Raw genomic sequence first — 13,929 nt, 5'->3', positions numbered from 1 at the left:
CAGTTTTGGCTGATGTTGGGGGGTGCTACCACATCCCAATCCAAACCGAGAGTCCAAAGTTCTTGAATTATGCGCTTGAACGAGAGTGTCAAGGGTGTAAGAAACCCAAGAGGATCGAATATGCGCGCCAATTCCGAAAGAATATTTCGTTTTGTGCACTTTTCATGAAGCGCATTGACCGTGAAAGTGAACGCGTCACTGGACGGGTTCCACTCCATACCGAGCACCTTAACAGGAGATGTCGGTTCCGAATCAAAAGAGAGCGTCTTATTATGACAATGGGTTGGGTCGAGATTGTCGAGCAGACGGGGACAGTTGCTCGACCACTTGCGAAGTTCGAAACATCCTTTCTCTAGGATCTGAACCACCTGAGACTGAAGGTCGAGAGCTGATTCGACAGACTCAGCGGCTGTCACCACGTCATCGACGTAAATGTCTCGTTTGAGGACGTCAACCGCACGAGGATACTTTTTGCCTTCATCAATAGCTAATTGAATCAGGGCTCGAATGGCAAGGAAACTAGACGAAGACATGCCGTAGGTCACGGTGTTTAAACGAAATTCTTGTATAGGTTCATCGAGGGAGAACCTGAACAAAATGCGTTGGAAATCTCGATCGGTAAGAGAGATTAAAATTTGTCGATACATTTGACGTATGTCGGCTGTGAAAACAACCGCATGCAAACGAAAGCGAAGTAATATCGAAACGAGATCAGATTGTAGTTTCGGTCCAACGAGCAACTGGTCATTCAACGAGGGGCCTCCAGTAGGCTGAGCAGTAGCATCAAAGACCGCTCTCAATTTGGTGGTGGTGCTGCTGGGCTTGAGCACGCAGAAATGTGCTAAGTAATAAGCACGCCCGTCTGACTGGGGTGCTACTGGTTCCATGTGACCAGCATCGAGATAATCACGCATAAAATTATTGTATTCTGTCCGGAGTTCCGGTTCACGAGAGAGTCTCTTTTCGAGGGAGAGCAGGCGGCGCTCGGCAAGAGCCCGCGAGTCACCTAAACGAGGATCGACGGTTCGAAACGGCAAGTGTACGATATATCTCCCGTTCGAGTCACGTGCGTGAGTCGAGGCGAATATTTTCTCGCACATGACTTCATCGTCAGTTAAGGGCGAAGAGTTAGGGAGACTTTCAATTTCCCAAAATTTTCGAATTTGGGTATCGAGCGATTCGATCGAGCAAAACAATGAAGTCTGGGAATGGGAAGTTGCGCAAGGGGCCTTTCCCATGATAACCCAGCCAAGCTTGGTCTCAAAGATTGTGGGTCCATCGTCACAGTTGTGGCGGTTACCCAAAAATATTTGACAAAAAACATCCACTCCCAATAAGGCGTCAATGCATCCAGGTTTATCAAAATTAGAGTCGGCGAGTTCAAATGCTTTGACGCATGACAACTGGTCCATGTCAATTTTTACTGCAGGCTGATCGCTGCAGATTTTGGGTGTAACAAAGGCTTCGACACACATTTCAAAATCAGATTTCATGCTGCGAATGTTAAGAGTGGTATAAGAAGTTGACAACGTTGACACCTCACATACACCCTCAATAGAGGTATTTTTTTGTCGTATCGGAAGTCCAAGCCGCTGCGCGCAACGTCGTGTAATAAGGTTTGGCTGACTGCAATTGTCTATGACAATACGAATTTTTTGATAACTACCGAACTTATCTAGTACCTCCACGCATGCAGTAGCAAAAAGAGATATTCGACCCACAGGTGCTGGATCGGATGCGAGCATGGCCACTTGTTTGTCAGGTACGTGCATTGGGGTGTCGAGGGGCGAGGACGACGAGCAAGTCGCGGCGCCAGCGTTGGTCGAGGCCGAAGAAGCGACGCTGACTTTAGAATTACCGCTATCGACATCGAAATGAATAGTAGTGTGATGGGCAACATTACACTTTAGACAACGAGACTTTGAGGGGCAAGTTTTAACTATGTGTCCAGGACGTAAGCAGTTGACGCAGAGCCGATTATCCTTGACAACGGAAAAGCGCTCGTGAGGAGTCTTGTTCCGATATTCAACACATTTAGCAAGGTCATGATTTGACTTGCATAACACGCAATACGATTCGATAGAGATGGCGCTAGTGGTGACTAGCGTTTTATAGGCTGCTCCCGCAGGAGCACGATCCTGCGCCGGGCGCCAGGCAGCGGTGCGCGGCGCGGCGTGAGCGCGCGCGGTACGCCCGGGTGCCGTGGGTGCGCGTGCCGCAGGGGCGGCGGCGCACTCGGTGAGGTCGGCGAGCTCTAACGCTTGACCGGCCTTACTCACGTATTCTAACAACGACTCGAATGACGGTACATCTTTGTTGTCGTTTTGCAGTTCAAAACGACGACGGGTATCCTGGTCCAATTTATTTATCAATAAATAAAACAATGGAAAATCCCAATCATTGACGGGAAATCTCAGATTTTTCAAAACCGCGATATTTTCTCTAAAAGTGTCTACAAGTCGACGTAACTCGCTAGGCGAATTAGATTTCAACGAAGCGTTCTGAATTTCTTCCCAATGACGAAAAGCCAATTTTCGTTTGTTATTATATCTATCGATCAAAGCCGCGTAAGCATCTAAATAATTGCTATCCGATAAAGGAAACCCTTTTAATAATTGCAATGGTTCACCCGAAAGGAGTGAAATTAAAATTGAGAACCGCTTTGACAATCGTTTGTTTTGATGTACCATTGTATTGAACATATCATAAAATGTTCCCCACGATTTAATGTTGCCATCGAAATGTACGAGATTTAAACGAGGCAACTTAACGGACAAATCGGTTCTATTTGTCTCGCCCTCGATGGTAGTCGCGGTCGACAACGAAGTGTGAATTTCGATTATTTGAAAATATTTGTCGTCAAATTCTTGACGTACAACATCCTCCTGGTCTAATTCGTTCACATCTGTTATTTCCGAAATGAGTTTCAAATGGTGGGTTTCAAAACTAGAACAATAGCCATCTATTTTGCTAAATCTAGACATAAACAATGGTAATCGCGAGGAATCCACTTTAGCCTGCAACCCAGCCGCCAAACATTCATCGATTCGTTTGATCGATATTTCGCGTTTCAATTGCAAATTACGACGAGCAAGTGCCTTAGACATGATTAGTTTGAATATGAAGCAACCGCGTTAATTAAATGTAAAAGAAACTTCGATAAACAAAACAACTTGTAGAACAAACAAATTTCAACCTTATGTACTATGCTATAAGGTCCACCCGCCACGATACTACCGAATACACAACTCGACTTAAATGCTAAATAATATTTGCGAAGAATAATTTATCTCGCTACAATAGGTACGAAAATAATTTTTGTTAGAATTATTATGTTGATAGATGGTCAAAACGATTAGAAGCCAGACTTGCAATTCAATTATATTTCGAATGTTTCCGAATGGAGGAGACGAAGCGAGAATCACTTATTAAATGTGAGTTAAATAAATTATTTGACTACAATTTACAATAACAAAAACAGTTCGCACCCTGCTGTGCTGCCGTTGGAAAATAGACCTTAATGGATTGTAGATAAGCTCGCGAATACTTTGTGCCGATTATGAGTACGTAACGTAAGTACTTATTTAAATATTTAGCAGAAGTAGCAAGTTATTGATAAGGATTAACTATGTGATCTATGTGAATATTAATGGACATCTATCTGTGAACATTATTCAATAATAATGCACGATATTTGTATGGACTAAATACGCGGGTAAAATATTACTAATTTATCTTATATGTACTTGTACTATTGTGTAAATTATATTCGTCTAGGCATTATATTCACTTTACAAAATAACAATATCTAATTATCGCTATTCTTAAAGTCCCCAAATCAACACTGTTGTATATAGGTTATTATATTACGTAATCAGAAATGGCACGCGGTGCAAATATTATCCGACTAATTTTAGAAGTGTTCTATTCCCAACGGTGTCAATACCAAATTCAATGACTACTTAATTTGGCCGTATAATATAATTGCATCATCAATTCGATCGGTTAAAATTCGATATTTTAATATAATGTGATAAAATAACTGTATTTCTATAGGATTATAGGCAACGACAACGAAACGAAATTAGCGACAGTTTTAACGAAACGAAAGAGGTTCAAACGTCACTCCTGGCCCCGAGACAGGTTAGCTGTTCTCAGTTTGAGGAGGATCCGCGGTCGAAGGAACAAATGTACAATCGCCCTCGAATAGGGAAATTGTTTTAGACAACGAGAAATTTAACAATCTATGCCAGTGAAAGCAAATAGCTCGAAAGCCAACTCACCCGGTCTCTGCACGACGAATCGCTTTGTCGGTACCGACACTCTTCATTGGCGAGCTGATGCTGTAGTGGCTCCAGTGAGGGTTTCGAGCACACAAATCGACAGTTTTAGGTGTTTCTTATTTTTCACGACGCACGAGCTTGCGTATACGGCCACGAGCAGCCATCGAAATCTATCTACCTTCCACTGGCTTTTATAAACGTCAAAAAATATTCGAAAAGTACCCTACCTACTGTCGCTAATTAATGTGTTCCATTTTACGATATAGAAATGAAATGTCTCAAAAAAATAACAAATAAAACTAAACTAGATATGGTGTCCGGACCGATCAGACTTGTTTTATTAGATGTAAATTAAATAATCGTAATGCATTCGTTATCGCATTCGTTATCGTATTCGCTATTACGATACATTCGTCATTCGTATCGGTATCGTAATAGCCATATCGTTGCATCCCTGATCTTAAGCCAAGATATCAGAGCTTGAATTAATCTCCGTTCCGCTGTGTAGCGCTTATCGATACATAACATGATAAAAATCGACCAGTCCACATCCTTAAAATGCACGCATACACGGCCGATCAAGCATCAAAAAGGCTACGAATTGCAGTTGAAGTTCATCTAGTGAACAATTAGTTGTCCTTTTTTGACAGATGGCATTTTTACAAGAGCGAGGAGAATGAAGTGATATATTATGTAGTTGAGTGCGCCGTCAAAGAGAACAGATAACGCCACATAACGCTGAGGCCTTGAGGTATAGGGGGCCTACCGCGAAACCGATACCACTGATACTACGATGAAGAGTAAAAGCATTTTCTGTTCATTTAAGGTATAGTTTAAACCGTTCACGTAAAATTGAAATTGTAAGAAATGTCGATAGTTTACCGATATGACTTTATCGACATGGTACAGCGACTGGGCTCACCTTGTTAATCGTACATAAAAACCAAGTGGCTACGGTTACGATGATAGCTGGCTTTGACTTCCTCTATATCCAAGGCTCGGAACCGGTTTCTAAAATACCGGTAAATACCGGTTTATTTCGGTTTTCCTCCGAACTTTTATAAGAACGCAAACTTTTTTAAAACTTAATTTTAACCTAAAAAAACGGTTTATTCGACGAGCGACGAAACGGCCGGCCGGGCTGGTGGTGTTGCCACGTTAACATAGACACCTAAATAGGCAGAAACCGGTTTTTATTACTCTTAACCGGTTAATTTGACAAGAACTGTTCTCATAAAAACCGATTTAAAGATAATGGTTTTTTGAGCGAAACCGAAATTAAAAGGTTTTGCGCCAAGTACATGATAACGGTTTGGAAATGTAATTAACCGGTTTCTGAGCCTTGCTTATATCTCGGCGATGACAATTCGCTGCGGTGCGCTGAGCGTTTGACAGTTCGTTACGTAAAACGGAACGCACGGAGAAAGTTCCGCAAGCTGCCGCTGCAGCGCTCGGGCGCCAGTTTCCTCGCAGCAGGCACGCGGCCGGCTGCCTGTAGTGCGCGGTGCGAACCATCATACGCGAGTTCGCGGTCATAGGCTCGAACGAACATCGAAACCGACGGTCAGTGCAGTGACCATGATGATGGACAACGGGGTGATGAACAACTATGACGGGTATCCCGACGGCTATATGGAACAGGAGGAGGAGTGGGAACGCGAGGGTCTATTAGACCCGGCTTGGGAGAAGCAACAGAAAAAGGTCAGTTTTAACACCGCTGACACGGTAGGGGTAAATTGAAAAAATAACAATAATTATTAACAACTAGCCGCGGTATCGGTCGCGTAAATATCACCGATATAACCTTATCTAAATCGTGAGTCATGTTTGTGTATGTTTTAGGTCTCGCTTTTCTGCAGCAATAATATAAATCCACTCGACATTGACTATTTATTCTTGTACTATTTATTGTAGTACTACATCTGATAGCAGTTTTAAATGCTGGTACAGATATAAATTTGCCGGTTTATAAATCTATTTTTAGGGCCAGCTGCCAGGCGTATCATCTTGCTTATTAAATAACCAGATTTCAATCAAACAATTTTTTTTATCGATTATGATACATCAATATGTATTATCTAGTTAATTTAAAAACAAATAAGTAAAAAAAAATAACGAATAAAAAAATAACTTTTTTTCTATTAAAAGTGGAACGCGCGGATTTTCAAAACCTGAATCTAGTTCCTGCATTTTTCCCGCCTCGGATTGAAAGTAGATCGCGGCCGTGGGACACTATTAAAAGATTTCTTGGAGCTTTTAGTGCGAAAGAGACGCGCGCACGCGTCTTCCCACGGGAGGGAGCGGGTCAGAGAGAGAGGAGTCGAATTTCCGTTAGTCATGTCCTAAAATGGGTCCAGCGCAGGCGCCGATGTAGGCGCGGGCGTGCGACTGCGTCACCATGAAACCCATATTTCAGGAAACTTGGCTGCTACGTCATGTGCATTTTGAAGGTTGCGCCTGGCCTGCAGGCCCGTGACGTGTGCACACCCACCTCGATGGAATGTCATTAACGAGTTACGAACGCACTCCCATCGCAGGGACATTCAAGTTTATCAATGTTTAAAGGTTTATGTTCCTTGAAAAGGTTTTTTTCGTCCTTTTTAAATCTTTATTTTTAGGTCGGAATTCTATATGTACTTAATAAAGTTGCGTATTTTGTTATTAGTCATTCATTAAAAGTTGAAGTCGTCAAATATTCTAGTGTAGGTTATTTAAAAATACTTATCCTATCTATTATCGATCGAAATATAATACATAAACTTAAAACTACATATCAAGCCTTAATTTTCTAATTAAATCACGAATGAATTGAAATAAATAATTATATTATTTATCTTTACGAATTCTAATAAAATGCACTTGTACGTCAGTATGTAAATGCCACGTTACATTCTACGCGAGGGACAATGAACTAGGAGGCTGCGATGTCTCGCAGGATGTAAACAAAGAGCCTGCGACACCCGGTGCATTGGCCGGTTGCTGGCGGGTCAATGTCGCGGCCGACATCGGTCGACCAGCCGCAGGCGCATCCGACTGGTCCACCGATCGCTGCGACTGGAATCAATCGCCGCAATCAGGTCACTGGCGCAACCAACTTTTCCCCCTCAAGGAATACCCAGAAGCACGGAATGACCCAACGAAATCTACTTTCTAAATGTGACACAAATGTAACCTTGCTGACGTCATCATTATAAATAAACATAATTACTAATGCAAGAAAGCTTACTGATTAATCGGAGAACATGCTATCAGAAGTAAGATCATCTTAAGAAATAAGGCGAGAAAGTGAGGACGAAAATGGTTGTAAAATTAATAATTTACATAAAACTAATAATTCTCTGTCATTAAAGTGCAACTTGAAGCATTTATTGCCGTTTAATAACCAACTGCCACAACAACGCCATACAATCGAGAATAAAAATGCCTTCAGACACGTTCAATGAGGAAAATATATATTACTGAATTAAGTTATAAAACGATCATGCCGTGACTTTTAGGATTCCTAGAAATCAGAAAAAAACACAAGATAAACACGAAATAAATCCAAATCAAGTCGGACCCTTCGAACCGAAGACTTATCACCTTGGCATACCATTCGCGTAATTCCTGTGAACTGGCGGTCGTTGACTTAGGTCCGATAAGCCATAATGCATTCTCAAACAAGGCAACGGATTTAAAAGTAGGTATTGTAAACTGTTCTAAACATGTTTATCGGGATGATCAATATTCAGATGTTACGTGGGCAGATATAAGTTTGATGTTATCGAATATTTCTCGGATAAACCAGCGAAAGTTTTCCTAGCTCATGCATATGGATTAATTCGATTCTCCGAAGTCTACACACCGAAATATTTATTGATCGATCTGTAGCCTTAATTAAGAATATAAACTGCATAAACCAGAATATATTAGAAAGGTCCAAATACTCGTTTAAATTTTTTGGTAAAAAAAAATGTCGCATGAAAAGGTTTTTGAACAGTCCCCTCGTTTTTCATTAACGAGAGCTTTTGTTACAAAAAAGCTCTTGAAAAGTTAATGTTGACGGTGTTTTGGAGAGTCAGAAGATTTTCCAATTTTGTTATAAGAGATAAGTAGACGACCGTATGCGACTGCTTCTCGATACAAACGTAGTCCCCATTTTCCTCTGTGGTTAGTAACATTATAGAAAATGTGTTTACCTACACAGTTTCATAAATATGAACTACAGTTAATATGCCCTTTTCGATTAATTTTTTTATTATTAAACAAGTTAGGAGTTTTTAAAAATTTGTATGGAATTTGTTTTCTACTCCTAACTTTTATAGTATATCTAATCAAAAAACCGTGATTAAAACAAACGTAGGGACATACATACATACAATATTTTAATCAAATTGTGATAAAATATTTTCCATAATATCAATATCCAGAGAAAATAGGGACGTTTGTATTCAGAAGCGGCTATCAACTATCCTCTTATTCCTCTCCTCTTCTTTGATGCAGAAGGCTTTGGAAATATGACATAAGGAAAGGAAAGATATGTTGCAAATGCTTTTCAGGATGAATACCTAACAAGAATAGAATACCTAATACCTAACATCGACAGAGTTAAGTAGTTCAACGCGATTTAAGTTGAACCAAATATCTAATGTAATTTAGAGGGTAGTTAAAGTTTATCGCCAATTCGTAAATATTTAATAAGTGTTGATGAGGAGATGCGTTGTTATGTGTGGCATACCGGTTACGTAAGATCTTGACATGGCTATTTTTTCTTGTCGGTGTTAGCTCGCTTTTGGCACTGGCTCAAGAACTGATGAATAAAACCAAGCGTCTAGGTTGTTTGCTAGAGGATTTCGAATATTGTTGAGAAAACACTTAGCTCTTGTCACGATTTGTAAAATTCACTGGAGTTGGCTCACAAAGATTATAATCACACGTAACATATAAATAATCTAAAATAGTCCTAATGATGTTGATGTGGTTATGCAAGTTAATCCAATGATTAAGGGAGCCTATGGGTAACGTGACTAGAACATTATAATTATTATGGTCACCGCAAACAGTATAGGGCATGTTGTTCCTAATTAGGAGAGGATGAATCATCAGTTCAACACGCTTTCTAAGAAATTAACAAGCCACAAGTATGGTCCGAAAAAAAAAATGTAACCGTTTTATACTTAGATGAGTGCGCAAAAACTGTACAAGATGTATAAACAACAACGGCCTTGAATTTTGAACTACGACACGATAATGATGCACAAAATTAATTTACATTAAGTTAATGGCCGGTGAAACGAAACTTTCTAAGCGGGCGTTATCAGGTGAGGCTCATTTTGAACCTGCTTTCCAGTTCACAGACTAGGCACGATCGACCCAGCGTTACGAAATCTATCATCTCATTAGAACGATGTTAGAGCCTCACGATGTATCTCAAGAAACTGTATACAACTTCGCCGTAACATTCAACTTTCAATGCTGATTTATAAACAATTGGGAGATCTTACTGATATCATAATTCACTGGCCAATATTTTGCAATCCGTTTTAGATCTTCTTTAAGATTTTGGACGCGAAGAATACCCTATAGATGTTTTTATCCAATTCGCAACTAACTTTCAAACATAAATGCAAAGTGTGATTGGCCATGCCTAATCTGAAAACGAGATTTACAACGTCATTTCTATAGCAAACGGCTTAAGATCTTAAAGTGAAAGCAGTGAAGAATTTGATGTTTCATATTGTATGATTTGGGAAATCGGAGTTTAATAAACTCCAAATTGCTTAACGCTGGAAAAAGTAGGTACCTCCATTAAAATATTAGCATCCGAGGTCTGACTTACTTAGTGATTTCTCAGTAAAAACTACGAAATGACAAGGCTACGTGACGTAGACAGTGTAGACACACACTCGACTCTTTGCCCACGTCAATAATATCATTTTAAGTGGACCGGTTCTTGCGCGGACAGTCCTAAGCACGTAGAGATAACATATTATAGACCCTTCACCTTATTTCACTTGCATAACTTGCATTAAAACCAATAACAATTAGGCGTTAACTAAAAGTGTATTAAAGTAACACCTGTTGGTAGATATTGCTCTGGGTCTAATGACCTGTCAATTTGACGATAAAATTTATTACAAATCTGTCTGTGTTGATACTGTTGATTTAACCTAACAAATCCTCCGCAAATTACAGTTATTACACTTAATGTATGAGATTAAGTATAATAATTTGTCCATTAAACTTGCTTAGCAATGTTTATTTGATCTGTGTTGGCTTTGTAGAGTGTAAAGCCGAGGAACGAATCGCCCGCCCACCCGCTGCACCCAGGTGTGTTGTTGCATCGGACTTTGTGTCAACCTTGTGTCGTTTCACAATCCCTAGTAGAATTTGTATACCACACGGCCGATTGATTTGTGCTTTATGTATTCCCACTCGCTTACCAATTAGTTTTCGAAACAAGTATTTTATGGTGCCACAGTATTACAGAATTATGGTAGCTACCGACATTACTACTTATAGGTATAGTAGTATTATATATATTTATAACTTTACGAATAGGTAATCTTACCACACATAATGTATATATTTATTTAATATAAAAGAAATATATATGTAACAATTTTGTGGTAACAAAAATTTATTAAACAAAATACAGTCTAATTAGATTCCTCTCATTTTGCAAGACGGAACAATTCTCAGTAGTTCTATGGAGTTTAATGTGTGGTGTCCCGGTGTGAACCTTTTTTTTTAATAATATCGGAGTCCTTTGGAACCAATTAAAATTATCTTGGTACCCTATAATTGAATGATATCATTATGGAGAGACAGTAATGTGTGAGAATCGGATGTGGTGCCGGGCGGCCGCAGACTGCAAGCCAGCCGATGCCAACACCGTCTATTTCCATCCCAGTCCTCATGCCCACGCGAAATGCTTACACTCACTTGCTATTATAATTAGAAAAACATTCTAAAATTATTCTTGGCTTCCAAAATCCAACATACTATGAATCAAATCGGCGCTCTAGGCAAACTAAATTACCTTCCACATAAACAGCCTTTGCCCCTATCTGTTGCTATCTTTATCGCACCCAGTGCTAGCGATTATCTGTTTAGTTAAATCCAGTAGTCGAGTATGAGGGGACTGGCAGTTATTCATTTAGACCCCACAGCTGTACGCAAACGGCCATATCAATTGTGCAAAATTGCATGTGGGTAGGCTATTGTCAGCGCGAATTCGTTTAGAAGCGACCTTGCCTGTGAATGTTTGTTTCGCCGTTACATATCGATTAAAACGAGTGTACCAGAAGATCCTTAGGTATTTCATGCTAGTAGAAACACGTCCCAGCCATTGTAGCCATACCGTTTGACTGTCATTTTTTGTTAAACCTTGCAGAAGATTTAACTACTCATTATATGTTAAATTTTTATGAACTAGCGAAGTTCGGCAGCACTAACATGAAACGTTTTTGGTGAGATAGATTACGAGTAGACTGATGCATGTTATCTAAAATGGTGGTATAGACGTCAGCACAGATTCCTAGCCGGAGTGTTCGATTGCGGACGTCAACTATCTGATATCGACCTACACGTTTCCGCTGCACATCGAAAACCTGTATGCTACACCGTCTTATAAATAATCTCGGACAGATTAACGGTAAACAAACTGTCGCCTTGTCTATTGATTAAATCGTGACGCTAGACATCATGTAAAGTTACTCCAATAACAAATAAAAGAAGCATTCATAAGTGTTATCCCGTTAAAATTCACTGCTCAAAACAACAAATTTGTTTTGAGCACTGCCTACTGGACATCCCTTGTGTGTATGAAATCCTTTGTAAATTATGTCGCCACGAAAAAAGTGACGTGTTGTCAAACATGCCGAAAGGGAAATCCTGCTTTATATAGCTTATTTTTCTAATGCACTCAATATTCTTAAAACATGGAAGCCATTAGAAAACGAGTTCTATTGTCGCCTCGCCACCGGTTTCGAGTTTCGTCATGTTGTTGATAGATCATGTTCTGTTTCCTAAACAGTCGGAGCGTGGAGATAAGCCGTCTACGTATTGTTATTGTTCGCAGGATGTCTGGATCACCATCCGCTATAACTTTATTCATTACTTCTCCTTACTCCGCCATTCGTTCTGCATCCTTGTACATTCGAAAGTGAATTTGACTTCAAGGTTCATTATCTTTTATGAGCTTATCTAATCGGGCATCTATAGTAATATTATTGGAATATCATGGTCCTTATCTTGCTTAATGTAAGTAGTTCCGATCAGCTGCTTAATCGATAATATTGTGTTCTTATGTGCTATACTTAAAACAAGTAGGTATTTTATTTTTTTCATTTATATAGAGTCTATTCGAAAAGACAAGAGTCGTGGATTATATTGGGCCCCATACATTCCACGACTCTTCTCATTCCGCACAGACTATAAGCAAAACTTATTTATATAAATATCGGATTTCAAAAAATATGGTAATAAAATAAATGGAAGCTGCCTGACCTGCCACAAATTAGTAGATATTATTAATCTCCATAATTTCTACTCTTCATTACCCCAAAGCATATTACTCTGCTCCCTTGTGATGTGACAATCTTGTCTAGTGTAGCATAAAGAGAAAACGTAACGTAAAGAGTAGACCCGAGTACATGTAGGGGCTACAATGTCACTGTTCCGGCCGCGTCAAACCGGCTCCTATGTTCCGGCGCCGTCACGAAGCTGCTTTGATTCCTTGTCTCCGATACTTTATACTTTTTATCCGTTGACGTGTCTGTTACCTGCCTTTGTTTCCATTGTTTTGGCTGTTGCACAATAGAACGGGTGTTTTCCCTATCTATTCCATTAACGTTTCAACGAATTACGAAACTAACACAGTATTTCAGTTTTTGTACTGTATATTCGTAATAAAATTGCTTTTAAAATTCTGTAATACGTCTCGTGGTGGTATTTTGTAATTTTGAATGTCGCGTGTAACAATTTATATGTTGCAGCTGGAGACATTGTTTATTCACTTGCATAATATTTTAAAATGACAAAAAAATGACAACGCAAACATTATTTTTTGGAAATGACCCCATTTCCAAGCGTCATGTTTTTTTTTACATAGCAAGTAATTTGAATCCAGAATTCAATTTTGCAACGAATTTCCGCACTGCCTACACAATTTAGATATCAGTTCTGCATACAGAATTACTGTAATATTAAAGTACCTAAGTGGCATATCACTGTGAGTGACGGGAACTGTCCGGAACTCGTCAGGCGTTCCATGGTCGACTTGTACATAACAATAGTCTGAATGTGGCCACCTTCCAAGCTGCCGAGTGGGTGGGTGGAGCCGTTTGGCTAATGACACCGTGTTTACTACAACCACGCTCATTTTCACCAAATAACAATGCAATTATTACGACATGTTTGCAATGTCGAACTGATAAAGCTATTAATGTCGTGTCTTTTAAGAGAAATGCCAAAACATGGTCTGAGTCGGATATTTCGAGTAGAAAAACCGTGTTGTTTTGCTATTTCACGACAGGCAACCGACACAGACTCAACTGCAACTTTTATGACGACTGCAGTTGGTGTTAACTTCTCAGCTGATACAACCAACAACCATAATACCTACATGTAATCTATCGTCGTCTCGCGGTATGTTTGCGAATAA

The 13,929-nt window shown here is 39.7% G+C and overlaps 1 protein-coding gene across 2 annotated transcripts in view; it reads left to right on the top strand.

The window, feature by feature from the left end:
* Positions 1–5,732: 5,732 nt before the first annotated feature.
* The window catches only part of LOC133525773 (alpha-actinin, sarcomeric), a 51,036-nt gene continuing 42,839 nt past the window's right edge, over positions 5,733–13,929 (top strand). Inside the window, exon 1 of one of the 2 annotated variants that reach the window (XM_061862156.1) lies at positions 5,733–5,984. In XM_061862156.1, the coding sequence (XP_061718140.1) occupies positions 5,862–5,984 (123 nt within the window). In that variant the 5' untranslated portion in view covers positions 5,733–5,861. The remainder of the gene's footprint in view (positions 5,985–13,929) is intronic. The other variant, XM_061862155.1, reaches the window with a different exon arrangement.

This window comes from Cydia pomonella, chromosome 15 (assembly GCF_033807575.1).
Source record: "Cydia pomonella isolate Wapato2018A chromosome 15, ilCydPomo1, whole genome shotgun sequence".
Lineage (NCBI taxonomy): Eukaryota > Metazoa > Arthropoda > Insecta > Lepidoptera > Tortricidae > Cydia > Cydia pomonella.
Note: the sequence above shows the minus strand (reverse complement) of the source record. Positions and strands in the feature narration are given on the sequence as shown.